At 42.3% G+C, this 20,969-nt stretch overlaps 1 protein-coding gene across 1 annotated transcript in view; it reads left to right on the top strand.

Annotated features, from left to right (window-relative positions):
* Nucleotides 1–6,371: 6,371 nt before the first annotated feature.
* Nucleotides 6,372–20,969, top strand: part of slc4a3 (solute carrier family 4 member 3) — a gene marked incomplete at both ends in the record, with an annotated part of 95,307 nt that continues 80,709 nt past the window's right edge. The window contains one exon of the mRNA XM_084161609.1: nt 6,372–6,425. Coding sequence (XP_084017735.1) covers nt 6,372–6,425 — 54 coding nt within the window. The remainder of the gene's footprint in view (nt 6,426–20,969) is intronic.

Raw genomic sequence — 20,969 nt, 5'->3', positions numbered from 1 at the left:
CATTATTTCAGCCAATCATGGCTAGCGGGAAGGTTGCTGTCTTTTTCCGTGGCTAAACAAACTAGGCTCGTAATTTAACAATTGTATTTGTATTGACACATGGCATACAAGTTTGTTATTAAGGCACATGAAAGTTCACATGTTCCAGAAGGCATTTCTTCCCAAAAACGCTCTCCTGTGAAGTAGTGACAAGCGACATACGCCTTGTTTCCTGAAATGAGTCACAAATGGAGAGTGGTACTCAGTAATGTGTTGTATTTGATTTGTCTGAAACATAACACTTTGGATTCAGGACAAAAAGTGAATTGCTTTGCCAAATTTTTTTGCTGTATTACTTTAGTGCCTTGTTGCAAACAGGATGCATATTTTGGAATATTTTTATTCTGTAAAGGCTTCCTTCTTTTCACTCTGTCAATTAGGTTAGTATTGTGGAGTAACTAAAATGTTGTTGATCCATCCTCACTGCTCGACTGAGGGACCTTAGAGATAATTGTATATGTGGGGTAAAGAGATGATGTAGTCATTCAGAAATCACGTTAAACACTATTATTGCACACAGAGTGAGTCCATGCAACTTATTATGTGACTTGTTAAGCAAATCTTTACTCCTGAACTTATTTAGGCTTGCCATAACAAAGGGGTTGAATACTTATTGACTCAAGACATTTCAACTTTAAATTTTTACAAATTCCGAAAAACATAATTCCACTTTGACATTCTGGGGTATTGTGTGTAGGTGACAAAAAAATCTCAATTTAATCAATTTTAAATTCAGGCTGTAACACAATAACATTTGGAATGCGTCAAGGGGTATCAATACTTTCTGAAGGCACTGTACATGTACAGTGCCTTCGGAAAGTATTCAGACCCCTTGACTTTTTCCAAATTCTGTTACCTTACAGCCTTAACCTAAAATGGATGTACAAAAAATAACAAAAAACCATCAGCAATCTACACACAATACCCCATAATGACAAAATGAAACAGGTTTTTTGATTTTTTTGCAAATGTATTAAAATCAAAAACAGAAATACCTTATTTACATAAGTATTCAGAACCTTTGCTATGAGACTCGAAATTGAGCTCAGGTGCATCCTGTTTCCATTGATCATCCTTGAGACGTTTCTACAACTTGATTGGAGTCCACATGTGGTAAAGTCAATTGATTGGACATGATTTGGAAAGGCACACACCTGTCTATATAAGGTGCCATAGTTGACAGTGCATGTCAGAGCAAAAACCAAGCCATGAGGCTGAAGGAATTGTCCGTAGAGCGCCGAGAAAGGATTGTGTCGAGGCACAGATCTGGGGATGGGTACCAAAAAAATTCTGCAGCATTGAAGGACCCCAAGAACACAGTGGCCTCCATCATTCTTAAATATAAGAAGTTTGGAACCACCAAGACTCTTCCTAGAGCTGGCTGCCCGGCCAAACTGAGCAATCGGGGGAGAAGGGCCTTGGTCAGGGAGGTGACCAAGAACCCGATGGTCACTCTGACAGAGCTCTAGATATCCTCTGTGGAGATGATAGAACCTTCCAGAAGGACAACCATCTCTGCAGCACTTCACCAATCAGGCCTTTATGGTAGTGTCCAGACGGAAGCCACTACTCAGTAAAAGGCACATGATAGCCCGCTTGGAGTTTGCCAAAAGGCACCTAAAGACTTCCAGACCATGAGAAACAAGATTATCTGGTCTGATGAAACCAAGATTAAACTCTTTGGTCTGAATGCCAAGCGTCACGTCTGGAGGAAACCTGGCACCATCCCTACAGCGAAGCATGGTGGTGGCAGCAACATGCGGTAGGTATGTTTTTCAGCGGCAGGGACTGGGAGACTAGTCAGGATCGAGGCAAAGATGAATGGAACAAAGTACAGAGAGGTCCTTGATGAAAACCTGCTCCAGAGCGCTCAGGATCTCAGACTAGGGTGAAGGTTAACCTTCCAACAAGACAACGACCCTAAGCACACAGCCAAGACAATGCAGGAGTGGCTTCGGGACAAGTCTCTGAATGTCCTTGAGTGGCCCAGCCAGAGCCTGGACTTGAACCCGATCGAACATCTCTGGAGAGACCTGAAAATAGCTGTGCAGCAAAGCTCCCCATCCAACCTGATATAGCTTCAGAGGATCTGCAGAGAAGAATGGGAGAAACTCCTCAAATACGGGTGTGCCAAGCTTGTAGCGTCATAACCAAGAAAACTCGAGGCTGTAATCGCTGCCAAAGGTGCTTCAACAAAGTACTGATTAAAGGGTCTGAATCCTTATGTAAATGTGATGTTTCAGTTTTATATAATTTAATAAATGAGTAAACATTTCTTAAAAACGGTTTTTGCTTTGTCATTATGGGGTATTGTGTGTAGATTGATGAGGATAAAAAAACAATTTAATCCATTTTAGAATAAGGCTGTAACCTAACATAATGTGGAAGAAGTTCAGGGGTCTGAATACTTTCCGAGGCACTGTATAATTTTTGTGACTTTCACGTTTTTTTGGTGTATTTTATCACATTACATCTAGTTTCCTTTTTGGGTACTTCAGGTTATCACCAGTATCTGTAACTATCTCCGGCCCTCTGTGTTGCCTTATCACATGTCAAATATATAAAATAATCAAATTAGATGATTTTTAAAATAAACATTTGAATGACAAAGCTGTAAGACATGATCCTAAATTTAAACCATCAACTTAATAAATACCATTGGTGTATAATAATGAGGGTTTCAGCATGAAATATCCTTTATATACATTTTTCTTTTTACATGCATTTATTTATTTTACTATAGCAGTATGTCTTTTTTGTAAATATTTGCCACCAAACTGGAAAAAGTCAATAGTTGGAAGAGTTGCATAGTCAATTGAAAATAATGCCATTGTTTATGAGATGCTTTTTTTTCAATAATTAGGCTATTTTCTCTTGAACCATATGGTCTATCCACTAGAAACCCATGGATAATATGGACACAGATATAGAAAATGAATACTATATATGAATAAAGTTTAGAAAAGTTATTCAAGTATATGTTACCAAAGTTTTTTATTTATTTATTTATTTTTTATTTCACCTTTATTTAACCAGGTAAACCAGTTGAGAACAAGTTCTCATTTACAACTGCGATTTGGCCAAGATAAAGCAAAGCAGTGAGATAAAAACAACAACACAGAGTTACATATGGGGTAAAACAAAACAAAGTCAAAAATACAACAGAAATACATATATATACAGTGTGTGCAAATGTAGCAAGTTATGGAGGTAAGGCAATAAATAGGCTATAGTGAAAAATAATTACAATTAGTATTAACACTGGAATGATAGATGTGCAAGAGATGATGTGCAAATAGAGATACTGGGGTACAAATGAGCAAAATAAATAACAATATAGGGATGAGGTAGTTGGGCGGGCTAATTTCAGATGGGCTGTGTACAGGTGCAGTGATCGGTAAGGTGCTCTGACAACTGATGCTTAAAGTTAGTGAGGGAGATAAGTGTCTCCAGCTTCAGAGATTTTTGCAATTTGTTCCAGTCATTGGCAGCAGAGAACTGGAAGGAATTGCGGCCAAAGGAGGTGTTGGCTTTGGGGATGACCAGTGAGATATACCTGCTGGAGCGCAGACTACGGGTGGGTGTTGCTATGGTGACCAATGAGCTAAGATAAGGCGGGGATTTGCCTAGCAGTGATTTATAGATGGCCTGGAGCCAGTGGGTTTGGCGACGAATATGTAGTGAGGACCAGTTACCATAGATTGCCATATATTACCTAAGATTCTTCTAACTTTGGTAAATTACTGGTAGCTTTGCAACCCTACATATATGTAAACAATGGAAATAGCTCCACCTTGCCCTCTGATTGGCTGTAGTGGAATTTTCACCATATTATTGTTTATCAGTGTTATGTGGCACAGACAGTATATGTGGCATTTGTTCTAACCAATGGGGAGCTTCAGTTCCAGTGCCCCACAGCAAGTACCATACTGTTCACTGGTGACGTTGTTCGTTATATCGAGTTATTCTCTGAGTGATCAATCCTAGCCAGCTCCAACACGACTGGCCCTGGGCATAAAAATACACAACAAGGCATCTGGACCAGATTTTCTTGGTCTGGATCCTGGATGTCATCCAGGCAGGTCGATCTTTGGTGGGGGGGAAAGATTGTTTTCGGGCCCCCTTGCCCTCTCCCCCACTGCCCTGGCCTTGGTAATTACGGATCTACTATTCATGGTATGTTTACATGGATGAGAGACACCTGTTGCTTCTCCCCAAGCAGAAACCAATCAGCCGCAGCTATTTTGGCAACGTCGGGATTATTAGGTGATCCCAAGGTGCCCTAGGCAAGCGTTGTTACATTGATAGCAGTTTTCCACTTTCACTTTGATTGATTGTATAACATAAACAAACATTAAATAAATGTCTGCCTATTAATATGCTAGCTAGATAGCGTAGCTGTTTTTGTGCTTGCACAAGACGATTCTTTGGCAACGTGCTAAGACTTGTGACGCAAGTCGGCCTATAGGGATCATGCTTGCATCAATATAGTTGCGTCAAGTATGGCAGACGGCTGTTGCGGATTTCCGAAATAAACGTAGTACTTCCCAGATCAACGTCCTTCAAACTGCCCCTTCAGGTGATTAACTCCAAAAACAAGTTACTCCTGCTGACATGAAGGTTTGACAGCGGTAACGGGGCAGAGAGAGAGTGAGATGGTGAATAATATAAATTTGATCTGAATTGAAGCTCTGGAGAACATTTAAATTAATCATTTTATTATTAATATACAATTCCTTTGCAAGCCTATTAGCTAGTCTGCAGCCAATAACAATGTTAAAATCTCCATGGGTTCTCCATTGGTTTTTTGTTTACATCTGGTTGTGTGATAATTGTGTAGTTCCAACAGTGATTTGTAGATCTGGATTTATACATTGACTTTAATCGACCTCTGTTATTCTTGTGTGTATTATTAGTAACAACATGCTCCAGTCACAGAGCTTTGTTTCTGGAAAATATTGTTTAAAAGGTCAAACAGTTGCAGCCAGTTATTTTAATCTGCTGCATTTGTAATGGCACACTGTGCCGTGTCAACACCAAGATGAGAGTGGGTTTCCGCCACAGATAAGTTATAACCACCCTATTGGGCTTTCAATTTGTCTTTGAATTACATGTGCACATTCCTCATCAATTTATAATTTGTGATTAGACACAATCTAATAAATTATTGTGATAAACAAAATCACAATTTATTAATTGTGTAGTTACACTATACTTGTAACTACCTTGTAAATACAGTACATCTTAGGGACACCAAAGAACAGTGTCACTATTTATCAACCAGTGATAAGAGAGGAGTGTCATTAGGCACATTCATAAAGGGCCAAGGCTGTAGAGGCATCAATCATCATGCCATCCTATAAGGTTGACAGGGCTGCAAAATTCACATGGCCAATGGCCTTACCTAAAGTTGCACTGAAAGCAGGCTGGCAGTGAGATTGTTTGTTGGGCATATAAGAGAGTGGACATATAGACAGGTGGTGGACAGACTGACAGGCAGGCAGTCTTGTCCGGCCTGGGGCATTGGGCTCAGAGGAAAGAGAGGAAATAGAGGGAGAGACAGTGGGTGTTGGGCATGCCTTTGGGGATGGCAGGATGCCACTGTAAATAATCAGGAGTGGTGGAGTGGAGGGGGACTGGATTGGGATAATCAGAAGCAGATGCTTGTACTGGCCACTATTCTGAGAGGGCCTGACCTACTGTATTTCTTCAGTCTGTGTGTGTGTGTGTGTTTGGTTATTTTGTGTATGCAATGTCTATTCTGCTCATTCTGTGCTAGGGTCAGGGTTAGGGTTGCGGCTGGAGCTAGGGTTAGGGTTGTGGCTGGATCTAGGGTTAGGGTTGCGGCTGGAGCTAGGGTCAGGGTTAGGGTTGCGGCTGGAGCTAGGGTCAGGGTTAGGGTTGCGGCTGGAGCTAGGGTCAGGGTTGCGGCTAGGGTTAGGGTTGTGGCTGGAGCTAGAGTTAAGGTTAGGGGTTTGGCTGGAGTTAGGGTTAGGGTTGTTAGGTTTACGGCTGGAGCTAGGGTTAGGTCTGCAACTGAAGCTAGGGTTGGGGTGTGTGTGTGTGAATGTTTGTGTGTGTGTTTGTGTGTGTGTGTGTCCGTCAGTATGCCTATTACCAGGCGAAACAAGGTTCCCTTATCACCTAACTCTCCCCCTGTACTTCTCTCTCTTGCCTACACAGGTTATGCCACCCCACAGGCTTCCTGGAACCCCCACTGTGAAAGAGAAGGGCTGATCCCCAAGCTCTAGCTACTCTCCTTCCACCTCCACCCACCCCCCTGTCCCTCCCTGATCACACATAGCCCCCCACTCCCACTCCGCCGGTCCCCCATGGCTGCAGGAGGCCATGCCCCTGAGAAGGATGTGTTGATCAACCTGCATCAGGTAAGATTTATTTATTTATTTATTTATTATGTTTATTTTCCTTCAGGAGGACATTACTTCCGCAGCTCAATATATGTTACACATACAATATGTAACCATCATTAATACCTGAGACATAGATATGAGTCAACTGTAACTACTACATGTGCCCATCTCATTGATATCAAATTATTAGAGGTATACAAATTGTTGTTGTACCTACCATGCGTCATGTCTGCAATGGTCATGTGAGGTGAAATGTGTATATTTTGGGATGTGAACACTCAGTTTGTTTGTTTGACCTGACGAAGATCCGTTTCGGATCAAAACGTTGTCAATAAAGCAGTGAATTGGGAGCTTTAACAGTGTGCCGGCCTTCTTGTTCTTTACTGCTATTCTTTGTTAGCCCAGCACCAATGTTTTTAAGGATGTGCATATGACCAAAAACCTTTCTAACAACTGGGAACCCAACAGGGAAACAGTTGCCTTTCGGCTACACAACATTTCCCTCTAAACACAGCACTAGTCTGTGACTAGTCTAGACTTGAATATTCCTGATTAGACTGGGTTGCTACGGCATCTCCCAAGGCCAGTAGCACAGTTTCATGCCAAGCCAGGTGAGGTGCACTTTTACATTTGCGACCACTGACTAAGGATGAAGAACGTGTGTACGTGCATGGGTGTGTGTGTCTGAAGTTTTCTTTGGGATTTGTGAGCTACCAAGGATTCTCTTTAGCTTGCAGGTTCTTTCTTCTCCATGCCTAAGCACAGTGGGCTTCAATAAAATAAATGTCTACATGAAAGGAAAGCACAACAAATGACTTGTCCATGATTGACATGATGCCCCGATCATTTAGTTTGAAAGGAATGTAAACGAGTTAATGAAGCTTCTGGTATGAGGAAGAACAACATGCAGTAAAATATAGGCTAGTCCAGGGGGTACTCAACTCTTACCCTATGAGGTCTGGATGCTTGCCTCCTGATAATTAATTGCACATACCTGGTGTCCCAGGTCTAAATCAGTCTCTGATTAGAGGGGAACAATGAAAAAATGCAGTGGAACTGGCTTTGAGCTCCAGAGTTAAGTTTGAGGGGGCTAATCAGTCCTCTAATTTCTTCTCTGCTGAAAAAAACAGCATAGATCAGCATAGGCTGGTAATCAACCTTCGTTGTATTTTCACCGGTGACCAGCCTTCGGTGTGTTTTAGACACTGGTCACCAGTATATGCAGGTCAGCCACAAAACCAGCATAACCTCATATTATGCTGGCTTGAAAAATGTTGTTTAATTCCTATTGGAAGCCAGCCTGAGTAGGAATATGCAACAATTAAAACGTTTAGTCACCCACAATCTGCATTCAGAATGACTGCCAGAGATAGAAATATTTATAAATGAGACAACCTAAACCATCTAAACTGGAACAACCATTTCAGTAACGGGTGCAATAAGTCCAACTAACAGATTGGATTAGTTTAGAAAAATGTATGTTACTTATCATTGTGTAGCATAAGATAAATTAAGTGATGAATGAATCAATCAATGTACATGCAAAACACAGATATTGAAACAAACAATTCTAAAAACATCAAACTGCACTAGAGCACGCTGGGAAACATGATAATGATGGGCGTGGTTTTGCAGACCAGCTTGACCTGCCAGACCATACTGGACCAGCATACACTTAAAAAAAAGTTATTGAGAGATTCTTTGTCAGAGGTGAGGGTAATATGCTTATCAGGAAGGGTTCTTTACTGCTGTTATTGTTGAGAAGAACCATCCTGTTCTGTCCCTCTCCACCATGTGTTCCTTTTATGCAATGAAACGCTGCACTGTTAAAAAGTTCCTTTAATTGTACTGTACACTACTGGTTACTGGTTGCCGTAAAAGTAAGGTAAACAACAACAAGTTTTGGGCTGACCCCATTTAGTCGACTGGTCGATTGTTTGGTCGATAGGCTGTTGGTTGACCGAGATTTCTTTAGTCGAGCAGTAGCAAAAAATATATATATACAGTATATACAGTTGAAGTCGGAAGTTTACATACACTTAGGTTGGAGTCATTAAAACTCGTTTTTCAACCACTCCACACATTTTTTGTTAACAAACTATCGTTTTGGCAAGTCGTTTAGGACATCTACTTTGTGCATGACACAAGTAATTTTTCCAATAATTGTTTATAGGCAGATTATTTCACTTATAATTCACTGTATCACAATTCCAGTGGGTCAGAAGTTTACATACACTAAGTTGACTATGCCTTTAAACAGCTTGGAAAATTCCAGAAAATGATGTCATGGCTTTAGAAGCTTCTGATAGGCTAATTGACATCATTTCAGTCAATTGGAGGTCTACCTGTGGAGGTATTTCAAGGCCAACCTTCAAACTCAGTGCCTCTTTGCTTGACATCATGGGAAAATCAAAAGAAATCAGCCAAGACAGCAAAATAATTGTAGACCTCCACAAGTCTGGTTCATCCTTGGGAGCAATTTCCAAACACTTGAATAATAATAATAATAATAATATGCCATTTAGCAGACGCCGCTCAGCAAGGAAGAAGCCACTGTTCCAAAACCGCCATAAAAAAGCCAGACTACGGTTTGCAACTGTACATGGGGACGAAGATCTGTCCTCTGGTCTGATGAAACAAAAATAGAACTGTTTGGCCATAATGACCATCGTTATGTTTGGAGGAAAAAGGGGGACGCTTGCAAGCCAAAGAACACCAAACCAACCGTGAAGCACGGGGGTGGCAGCATCATGCTGTGGGGGTGCTTTGCTGCAGGAGGGACTGGTGCACTTCACAAAATAGATGGCATCATGAGGAAGGAAAGATATGTGGATATATTGAAGCAACATCTCAAGACATCAGTCAGGAAGTTAAAGCTTGGTCACAAATGGGTCTTTCAAATGGACAATGACCCCCAGCATACTTCCAAAGTTGTGTCAAAATGGCTTAAGGACAACAAAGTCAAGGTATTGGAGTGGCCATCACAAAGCCCTGACCTCGATCCAATAGAACATTTGTGGGCAGAACTGAAAAAGCGTGTGCGAGCAAGGAGGCCTACAAACCTGACTCAGTTACACCAGCTCTGTCAGGAAGAATGGGCCAAAATTCACCCAACTTATTGTGGGAAGCTTGTGGAAGGCTACCCAAAACGTTTGACCCAAGTTAAACAATTTAAAGGCAATGCTTCCAAATACTAATTGAGTGTATGTAAACTTCTGACCCACTGGGAATGTGATGAAAGAAATAAAAGCTGAAATAAATCATTCTCTCTACTATTATTCTGACATTTCACATTCTTAAAATAAAGTGGTGATCCTAACTGACCTAAGACAGGGAATTATTACTAGGATTAAGTGTCTAGAATTGTGAAAAACTGAGTTTAAATGTATTTTTGCTAAGGTGTATGTAAACTTCCGACTTCAACTGTACATCATGGTGTACAAGACACCTGTCTGATTCGCGATGAGTGGACTGATCCGTTGTGGACACCATGGAGATGACACAGTCCATTAGTCTAAGACGTGCTACTGAAATTGTATATGGTTATATTACATAAGAACAATGGTGCCACACTAATAAACATAATATTATTTTATAACTAAGGCACTTTCTCCCTTCGTTTGATAGCAGTCGATGTCCACGGTTTTGAACACATCAGTGCGCTGTTGAATTGGCGCCTTTTCCTATACCATGTTGCTATGTGCATAATAGCAAAGTTAACCAGCATATTGGTGTTGACAACAATGCTGGAGGCAGCAGCAGAATGAGGAGATGAGAAAACAGCCTTTGCCTTATTGTCTAAGAAAAGTGAGGAGAGAGGAAACCCCAACATAATTAGGTCTATAATCAATAGCCTATAATCATTCAAGGCTCGTTTTATTTGATTTTAAAACTAAAATTCTTGAATGTGCCTGGCTTTATAAATCATCAATATATCTACAGAAATAAGACAGATCCTACTTCTGTTGCCTGTTTGAGTGTTTGTTTAATAGCCTACTGATTCCGTGAGCACCAAGCCTCACGCAACAACATGTCAAGTAAACAATTTCACAAATGTGGCTGTTTTTAATTTTTGCTTTGCTGTAATAAAGTCTTTACACTTTTTTTCATTAGAACAGCCTCTCTGGTATTATTTATAATTTATTTTGTGTTTACACTGTTCCAAATTGTCGGAAATATAATATTTATAATAATAATAATGCTCCTTTTTCTTGATCTCCTTCTTATTGTTATTATTACTATTATTATTATATTAATAAGTAATGTCATTATCATTAGTAGGCTTAGTATAGCATCCTTGTATAACCACCATCGAGCTGTAGGCCTAAGAGCACATCCTGTTTAGTCTTAATACCGTAACTTACTTAGGCCTAGATTTCAATACATCTATAGGCTACTGTATCAATCAATCATTCATTCGTTCATGTCATCATGCACGTCATACAAGTCATTCACGATTTGAAATGCAATCAAGCATTTTAGTTTTAAAATAAAATAAAACAAGCCTTGAATAATTAGCTTAAACAACTGTTCCATTTCAGAAATTGCATTCACGAATGAATGCAACTGTTTTTAGTCTTTTAGCTGTAATAAAGGCTTACCAAAAAAAATGTAACAACAGACTCTCTGGTACGCTTATACTTTATTTAGTGTTGTTTACATTGTTCCAAACGGTCAGAAATGTTTTATTGTAATCTATACAGCACCTGTTTGGCACTCATACTATGCACACAGCGCTTGCTCCTTAGCTTATTTTTCTTGATCTCCAGTATTTTCCACAACTAGTAACATTTTATTCCACACATCTTACTTTCCCTTTACCTCCCGAGCAACCTGTAAATATTCCCCCATTTTGAGTTGATTTGTCATGTCCTCTGCATCCATTTTGCTGTCAGATGTGTTACAGTGTTCAGAGTTTGTTATAACCAATTTATTGATGTGATTATGATGCTATAGGTTAGGCCCTATTGTGACCTATTCGGACGGGATTTGTTTTACTGGGGAGGTCGGGTAATGTAATTATGTGCACAAGCACAAAACACCATAATTTGTGTCCCGTCCGAATCTGCCATGGCAGTCATTTTTAATGGCAGGAGAGTAACAATTCCAACCAGAATAACCTACTGTTTTTTGGCTAACTCCAAGGTCCTCTGATAATACTAGTCTTGTGCAAGTCGACATCCCTGTGTTTTGAGAGAAATGTCTGAGTTTGACAGGTGTTGCTCGCGGTTTGCACGAGAAAACAATAACTGATTCGATAAATTGAACTAAGTGTTGCGCATAAGCTATATACGAATGTCCTACTTATAGCCTATCAACTTTCACAGTGTTTATATGTATTGTGCGTAAAACAAATGCATCAGTAAAAAATATTGAGCCTATTTAATGCAACCCTTGCTGATAATAGAACGCAAAGCAGCAGCATACATCTGACCTAAACGCTTGGAAATGATAAGTTAACTTTCTCATCCATAGCCTTATAATGCATCCCAAGTGCAATTGCACTGTTTAACTCACATCTGAAGGCTGGGGAGCATTTAGGACGTACTGCGGATCGCTAAAATATCCTAATGATTATGATCACTCTTCCTCAATTCAAAAAATATATATAATTACACAGTGCAGCAAGTCTGAGCCCAGCCCGGCACAATCAAATCAATTGCTGATCGGACTCCCTCTAGTCATTTGTGTGTCTCAATTATTTAATCAAACCGTGTGCTTAAAGCATCAGACAAGCTCAGTGAATATAGTTGATTTGATTAAAACACATAGGATGTGTCAGTATATGGAAAAATACACGTTTAAACATTACAACCAACCAATTGGTCGAAAGAACAGATTACTCTTGGTCGACCAACATTATTTTGGGTCGGTGATAGCCCTAAACAAGTTACTGAATTTTTAAAGCTGAATGAAGGTGTTATTGCTGTAAAATGTCAGTATGCTGCTGAATGCTGGTTACTTGAGACTATACCTCACTAGGGATTTTAACTCACAACATCTTGATTGCTAATGACCTGGATTTCCTGCAACGCCACCAGGTCTGTGGGCATGACAGAGATTGGCCACAGATTTAAACGCAAGAATACAGTTTTGCACTTTGATAAAAGTTGCCTAGCATAAAGTCAATAACTGTCTGATTATCTGAAAACACCAACATAAAAATAGCAGTGCTCAGGGACACAATGGAAAGTTGGGGATTTGAAATTGCAAGCTTTGGGCAGAGGTGCATTAATGTTTCAGCAGTGCCACCAGGTACATCTTTATTAACAAGAACATATACTGTATCCACACACTCTCAAAATTAGGGTATGGTTAGGTTACAGGGTTGTTCTCTGGGGTACAAAAAGGTCAAAGGTACACATAAGGCATCTTCAGAGGTACACATAGGAACTCACATGGTAATATTTTGAATATAAGGTACAATCATCACTACGCTTTGAAATGTAGGGAGGGGCAATGTACCGGTGGGGCTCATTAGCATATTTGGGGCATGGTCTAATATATGTGTCTTTCTGTCAACTGTCAGTGGAAGTGTTGTACCAGTTTAAGAGGTTGATGGTTATGGCGTCAAAGGTTAAGAACCTAGTTTAACACTGTCAGTTCTGCAATAGTTGTAAGAGGATATGACATTAAAGCGCTGTACTCGTAAGTGGTCACAATGTAAATTATTGGAAGCTAGCTGCATGGAAGTTGCTGTGAGTTTCATGTTACTGAATTGGCATCTAGCTGTCGGTAAGTTACTGTAAAATGGCCTCAAACTTCAGGTTGGCAGGAAACTGACCTTCCTGCCACACCATCAGGTCAGTGAGCATGACAGAGATCAGCCACAGTAAGTTAATATGCATTTTACAATACAGTGGGGAAAAAAAGTATTTAGTCAGCCACCAATTGTGCAAGTTCTCCCACTTAAAAAGATGAGAGAGGCCTGTAATTTTCATCATAGGTACACGTCAACTAGGACAGACAAATTGAGATTTCTTTTTCCAGAAAATCACATTGTAGGATTTTTAATGAATTTATTTGCAAATTATGGTGGAAAATAAGTATTTGGTCACCTACAAACAAGCAGGATTTCTGGCTCTCACAGACCTGTAACTTCTTCTTTAAGAGGCTCCTCTGTCCTCCACTCGTTACCTGTATTAATGGCACCTGTTTGAACTTGTTATCAGTATAAAAGACACCTGTCCACAACCTCAAACAGTCACACTCCAAACTCCACTATGGCCAAGACCAAAGAGCTGTCAAAGGACACCAGAAACAAAATTGTAGACCTGCACCAGGCTGGGAAGACTGAATCTGCAATAGGTAAGCAGCTTGGTTTGAAGAAATCAACTGTGGGAGCAATTATTAGGAAATGGAAGACATACAAGACCACTGATAATCTCCCTCGATCTGGGGCTCCACGCAAGATCTCACCCCGTGGGGTCAAAATGATCACAAGAACGGTGAGCAAAAATCCCAGAACCACACGGGGGGACCTAGTGAATGACCTGCAGAGAGCTGGGACCAAAGTAACAAAGCCTACCATCAGTAACACACTACGCCGCCAGGGACTCAAATCCTGCAGTGGCAGACGTGTCCCCCTGCTTAAGCCAGTACATGTCCAGGCCCATCTGAAGTGCATTTGGATGATCCAGAAGAGGATTGGGAGAATGTCATATGGTCAGATGAAACCAAAATAGAACTTTTTGGTAAAAACTCAACTCGTCGTGTTTGGAGGACAAAGAATGCTGAGTTGCATCCAAAGAACACCATACCTACTGTGAAGCATGGGGGTGGAAACATCATGCTTTGGGGCTGTTTTTCTGCAAAGGGACCAGGACGACTGATCCGTGTAAAGGAAAGAATGAATGGGGCCATGTATCGTGAGATTTTGAGTGAAAACCTCCTTCCATCAGCAAGGGCATTGAAGATGAAACGTGGCTGGGTCTTTCAGCATGACAATGATCCCAAACACACCGCCCGGGCAACGAAGGAGTGGCTTCGTAAGAAGCATTTCAAGGTCCTGGAGAGGCCTAGCCAGTCTCCAGATCTCAACCCCATAGAAAATCTTTGGAGGGAGTTGAAAGTCCGTGTTGCCCAGCGAAATCCCCAAAACATCACTGCTCTAGAGGAGATCTGCATGGAGGAATGGGACAAAATATCAGCAACAGTGTGTGAAAACATTGTGAAGACTTATAGAAAACGTTTGACCTGTGTCATTGCCAACAAAGGGTATATAACATATTATTGAGAAACTTTTGTTATTGACCAAATACTTATTTTCCACCATAATTTGCAAATAAATTCATTAAAAATCCTACAATGTGATTTTCTGGATTTTTTTTCCTCATTTTGTCTGTCATAGTTGACGTGTACCTATGATGAAAATTACAGGCCTCTCTCATCTTTTTAAGTGAGAGAACTTGCACAATTGGTGGCTGACTAAATACTTTTTTTCCCCACTGTAACTACTTGCAGCAAGCTGACAGTAAGTTGTTGAAAATTAAACATGAACTTCCCTGTGACCAACTACCATTAAGTTCCTGGGAAATGCACAATAACCTCTTAACCCCTCGAACCTGATTTTTTAAAAAGTGTTTGCTGGTCACCAGCGACCTGCCCGGTCTGGAACTGCGAGGAGTAACAGTGTAATCTACGTTGTTACCATGACCAAGACCAAAGCCGGCGGGAGTACCGTAGAGGACAGTGGTGTCTCTCTATCACAGGAGAAGGATCTTTTAAATGAAAAAAATAGTTCATTTAAGCATGGACCAGCTTGAAATTTATGCTGGTCTATGCTGGTTTTTACAGCAGGTTCCCAAGCTATTCCTAGATGAATCTTTTGTGACTGCTGCAAAATGTCAAAGTGAAAAAACGGGCTAATGACTGGTTTGTCATGAGTAGAAGGGGGTTTAGCATTTAAACTACGTCATATTGCACAGAGAGAGAGGGAAAAGGAGCCGAGAGAGAGATGACTGCTCAGAAAGAGAGAGCAGGAGAAAGAGAAAGAGAAAGAAGACTGCCTGTAGAGGAGAAGAGGATTAGAGCTACCAGCAAGAGGAATAAAGGACAAAAAAAGGATTTAGATAGAGAAAGGCAGAGGTGAAATGGCATTGATTATTGTTTATAGCAGATGTGTCTATGAAAGGGCACATATTGGATTCACTCTCTCACAGCCAATCAAAGGAGATGTGGCACTGACAGGGAGAAGCTAAGCTATCGATGCTAGCTTATAGATGAATGAAGAGACAAAGCCTTCAAAAGCCAGCCTAGCGTGCATGGGAAACGCCACAAACAAACACACACACGTTCGGGCAGGATTCAAAATGAGTGTGTTTCTGTAAGCGTCAAATTAAATGCTGTCACACACACTGTCGCACACACTATAATAGAGCAAGTGTATCTATCTCTACATGCGTACACATCTAAATACAGTACATCCACAGGATAATCTACAGGGGCCATACAAGTGTAAGGAAACATAGCATGAGTGCCTCACCCAGCGGCTAAGCAGCTCAGTGGCCGGCTTCACCGGCAGTTTGTTAACGCTGATCTCTCAGCAGTGATAACAGCTGGCGGCAGCAACATCTGCCCTTATTTAACACCCATCTGTCAGCTTGTTCTACCTGGGAAGTGGCACATACCATCTAGTATACAGTACATTATCCTTAAGAGGTTCTGTCAGGGCCAGAGGTTAGAGGTTAATTCTGATGCAGCGCAACGGATACTGACTGGAGAGCTATAAACTTGTCCAGAATGCAAGCTAGTAGACTAGTATTAACCCACAGTTTACCGCTTGCTTACATTCAAGGCCCACTGTGATATTTATAGCTCTTTTTGATCAGTTAAAATGAATACACATATGTATTTATTTTTAAATGAAGGAGTGTCCCAGCTAGCACATTTGGTTCCTTGGAAGTTGTGGGAATGTACATTTTTGGTTTCCCATTGGTTCTAGGAACGAAGCCATAAGTTTCCTGACTGGCAAAACGGAAAGTCTTTTAAATGTTCTGAGAACCGAAGTTTAAAATGTTGCCTGGTTCTGGGAATGTACATCATTATGTTGCAGGGAGGTTCTGAGAATGTTTTACTATGGTTCCCTGAAAGTTTTCCTGGGAGGTTTTATTAACGTTCTGAGAACAGAAATTCTAGGTTATTTGAACGTATTTAAATAACGTTCTGAGAACATTCTCTAAATGTTGTGAATGTTTCAATGAAATGTAAAGATTATTTTTAGGTTTTTTAATAACTTCCTTAAAACTTTTACTTTATGTTTCAATAAGACTTTTAATAACACTGCTAGATTAGTTTGGGTTAATTGTTTTGAACTCCAAGCACAGATAGGACACACGGAAATTAATTTGCTTAGGCATTACTCATGCAAACACATTATTTTTTATTGTGCCATGTTTTTATTTATTTATACAAAGCAGTTCATTTTAGTCTATTCAAACAGACCCCATTTCAAAGGAAACAAGCACTCATTAAGATCAGGTGTGGCCAATTAGTGGGTTAATTAATTAATAAGATAGAAGATAGAGTTTTGTTGACGCTGAGAACAGAATGTATCTGTCTTTAAATAACATTCTTAGAACATTCTTTGAACGTTACTAATATTTTCTTGTGGTTTTTATGGAACGTTTTCTTAATGTTCTAGAACCAGGAGGAAACCTGTAGAAAACTTTATGCTGAAGTACTGCAATTCCCACAGAAGAATATTGTTTTTAACGGCCTATTTGAGAACATTCCCAAAATGTAAATGAAATATAACCATGCTTGAACTTTTCGGAAACATTCTGTTAAAGTAATGAAATACCAAGAAAATCATGTTTTTTTTTGGACAAGTTCTTTAAATGTGCTGAGCTCAAGCTCTAAGAAACATATGATTCTCAGAACGTTATGTGCTAGCTGGGGTGCCTTTAACCTCTTAAGGATCTGACCCTTTTTTTCAATCTTCGCCTAAAATGACATACCCAAATCTAACTGCCTGTAGCTCAGGACCTGAAGCAAGGATATGTATATTCTTGATACATTTACATCATTTACATTTTAGTCATTTAGCAGACGCTCTTATCCAGAGCGACTTACAGGAGCAATTAGGGTTAAGTGCCTTGCTCAAGGGCACATTTACGTCATTTAGCAGACGCTCTTATCCAGAGCGACTCACCAATTGGTGCGTTCGCCCTATAGCCAGTGGGATAACCACTTTACAATTTTGGGGGGGGTAGAAGGATTACTTTATCCTATCCCAGGTATTCCTTAAAGAGGTGGGGTTTCAAATGTCTCCGGAAGGTGGTGAGTGACTCCGCTGTCCTGGCGTCGTGAGGGAGCTTGTTCCACCATTGGGGTGCCAGAGCAGCGAACAGTTTTGACTGGGCTGAGCGGGAACTATGCTTCCGCAGAGGAAGGGGAGCCAGCAGGCCAGAGGTGGATGAACGCAATGCCCTCGTTTGGGTGTAGGGACTGATCAGAGCCCGAAGGTACAGAGGTGCCGTTCCCCTCACTGCTCCATAGGCAAGCACCATGGTCTTGTAGCGGATGCGAGCTTCAACTGGAAGCCAGTGGAGTGTGCGGAGGAGGGGGGTGACGTGAGAGAACTTGGGAAGGTTGAACACCAGACGGGCTGCGGCATTCTGGATGAGTTGTAGGGGTTTAATGGCACAGGCAGGGAGGCCAGCCAACAGCGAGTTGCAGTAGTCCAGACGGGAGATGACAAGTGCCTGGATTAGGACCTGTGCCGCTTCCTGTGTAAGGCAGGGTCGTACTCTCCGAATGTTGTAGAGCATGAACCTGCAGGAGCGGGTCACCGCCTTGATGATGGCGGAGAACGACAGGGTGTTGTCCAGGGTCACGCCTAGGCTCTTCGCACTCTGGGAGGAGGACACAGCGGAGTTGTCAACCGTGATGGCGAGATCATGGAACGGGTAGTCCTTCCCCGGGAGGAAGAGCAGCTCCGTCTTGCCAGGGTTCAGCTTGAGGTGGTGATCCGTCATCCATACTGATATGTCTGCCAGACATGCAGAGATGCGATTCGCCACCTGGTTATCAGAAGGGGGAAAGGAGAAGATTAGTTGTGTATCGTCAGCGTAGCAATGATAGGAGAGGCCATGTGAGGATATGACAGAGCCAAGTGACTTGGTGTATAGGGAGAAAAGGAGAGGGCCTAGAACTGAGCCCTGGGGGACACCAGTGGTGAGAGCACGTGGTGCGGAGACAGCTTCTCGCCACGCCACTTGGTAGGAGCGACCGGTCAGGTAGGACGCAATCCAGGAGTGAGCCGCGCCGGAGATGCCCAGCTCGGAGAGGGTGGAGAGGAGGATCTGATGGTTCACAGTATCAAAGGCAGCAGACAGGTCTAGAAGGACAAGAGCAGAGGAGAGAGAGTTAGCTTTAGCAGTGCGGAGAGCCTCCGTGACACAGAGAAGAGCAGTCTCAGTTGAATGACCAGTCCTGAAACCTGACTGGTTTGGATCAAGAAGGTCATTCTGAGAGAGATAGCAAGAGAGTTGGCTAAAGACGGCACGCTCAATAGTTTTGGAAAGAAAAGAAAGAAGGGATACTGGTCTGTAGTTGTTGACATCAGTGGGATCGAGTGTTGGTTTCTTGAGAAGGGGAGCAACTCTCGCTCTCTTGAAGACGGAAGGGACATGGCCAGCGGTCAAGGATGAGTTGATCAGCGAGGTGAGGTAGGGGAGAAGGTCACCGGAGATGGTCTGGAGAAGAGAGGAGGGGATGGGGTCAAGCGGGCAGGTTGTTGGGCGGCCTGCAGTCACAAGTCGCAGGATTTTATCTGCAGAGAGAGGGGAGAAAGAAGTCAAAGCATAGGGTAGGGCAGTGTGAGTAGGACCAGCAGTGTCATTAGACTTAATAAACGAGGATCGAATGTCGTCAACCTTCTTTTCAAAGTGGTTGACGAAGTCATCCACAGAGAGAGAGGAGGGGGGGGCGGGGGGGGGAGGATTCAGGAGGGAGGAAAATGTGGCAAAGAGCTTCCTAGGGTTAGAGGCAGATGCTTGGAATTTAGAGTGGTAGAAAGTGGCCTTAGCAGCAGAAACAGATGAAGAAAATGTAGAGAGGAGGGAGTGAAAAGATGCCAGGTCGGCAGGGAGTTTAGTTTTCTTCCATTTCCGCTCCGCTGCCCGGAGCTCTGTTCTGTGAGCTCGCAATGAGTCATCAAGCCACGGAGCTGGAGGGGAGGACCGAGCCGGCCGGGAGGATAGGGGACACAGAGAGTCAAAGGATGCAGAAAGGGAGGAGAGGAGGGTTGAGGAGGCAGAATCAGGAGATTGGAGGGAGAAGGATTGAGCAGAGGGAAGAGATGATAGGATGGAAGAGGAGAGAGTAGTGGGAGAGAGAGAGCGAAGGTTGCGGCGGCGCATTACCATCTGTGTAGGGGCAGAGTGAGTAGTGTGGGAGGAGAGCGAGAGAGAAAAGGAAACAAAGTAGTGGTCGGAGACATGGAGGGGAGTTGCAGTGAGATTAGTAGAAGAGCAGCATCTAGTAAAGATGAGGTCAAGCGTATTGCCTGCCTTGTGAGTAGGGGGGGACGGTGAGAGGGTGAGGTCAAAAGAGGAGAGAAGTGGAAAGAAGGAGGCAGAGAGAAATGAGTCAAATGTGGACATAGGGAGGTTGAAATCCCCCAAAACTGTGAGGGGTGAGCCATCCTCAGGAAAGGAACTTATCAAGGCGTCAAGCTCATTGATGAACTCTCCAAGGGAACCTGGAGGGCGATAGATGACAAGGATATTAAGCTTAAATGGGCTAGTGACTGTGACAGCATGGAATTCAAATGAGGAGATAGACAGATGGGTTAGGGGAAAAATTGAGAATGTCCACTTGGGAGAGATGAGGATTCCTGTGCCACCACCCCTCTGACCAGATGCTCTCGGGGTATGCGAGAACACATGGTCAGACGAGGAGAGAGCAGTAGGAGTAGCAGTGTTTTCAGTGGTAATCCATGTTTCCGTCAGCGCCAGGAAGTCGAGGGACTGGAGATTAGCATAGGCTGGGATGAAGTCAGCTTTGTTGGCAGCAGAACGGCAGTTCCAGAGGCTGCCTGAGACCTGGAACTCCAGGTGTGGGGTGCGTGCAGGGACCACCAGGTTAGAGAGGCAGCAGCCACGCGGTGTGGGGCGTTTGTGTAGCCTGTGCAGAGAGGAGAGAACAGGGATAGGCAGAGGCATAGTTGACAGGCTGTAGCAAATGGCTACAATAATGCAGAGGACATCGGAATGAAATGAACTAAACATCTGGGACAGTAGAGAGCAGGGCCTCCCTCACCAAAAACTTCTACTTCTAACAACTATAATTGTTTCACTGAACCACCCGAACAAAAACTCTACCAACTTCCACCTTTAGAAATCAGAATTGTTGTGAACCACAGCGGTTCAATGTTTAAAGGAATAGACTCAACCCACTTTATTCAGCTAGCTAACTAAGACACCATAGCTAACTAGCATGCTAGCATCCAAAAACACACAGTTTAGCACCAACACTTGCATCCAAAAACACACAGTTTAGCGCCAACACTTGGTCACAACAAACCACCAATAGTGTGTTAACACACTAAGCAGA

The sequence above is a fragment of the Coregonus lavaretus genome (genome assembly GCF_964263955.1).
Source record: "Coregonus lavaretus genome assembly, chromosome: 5".
Lineage (NCBI taxonomy): Eukaryota > Metazoa > Chordata > Actinopteri > Salmoniformes > Salmonidae > Coregonus > Coregonus lavaretus.
Note: the sequence above shows the minus strand (reverse complement) of the source record. Positions and strands in the feature narration are given on the sequence as shown.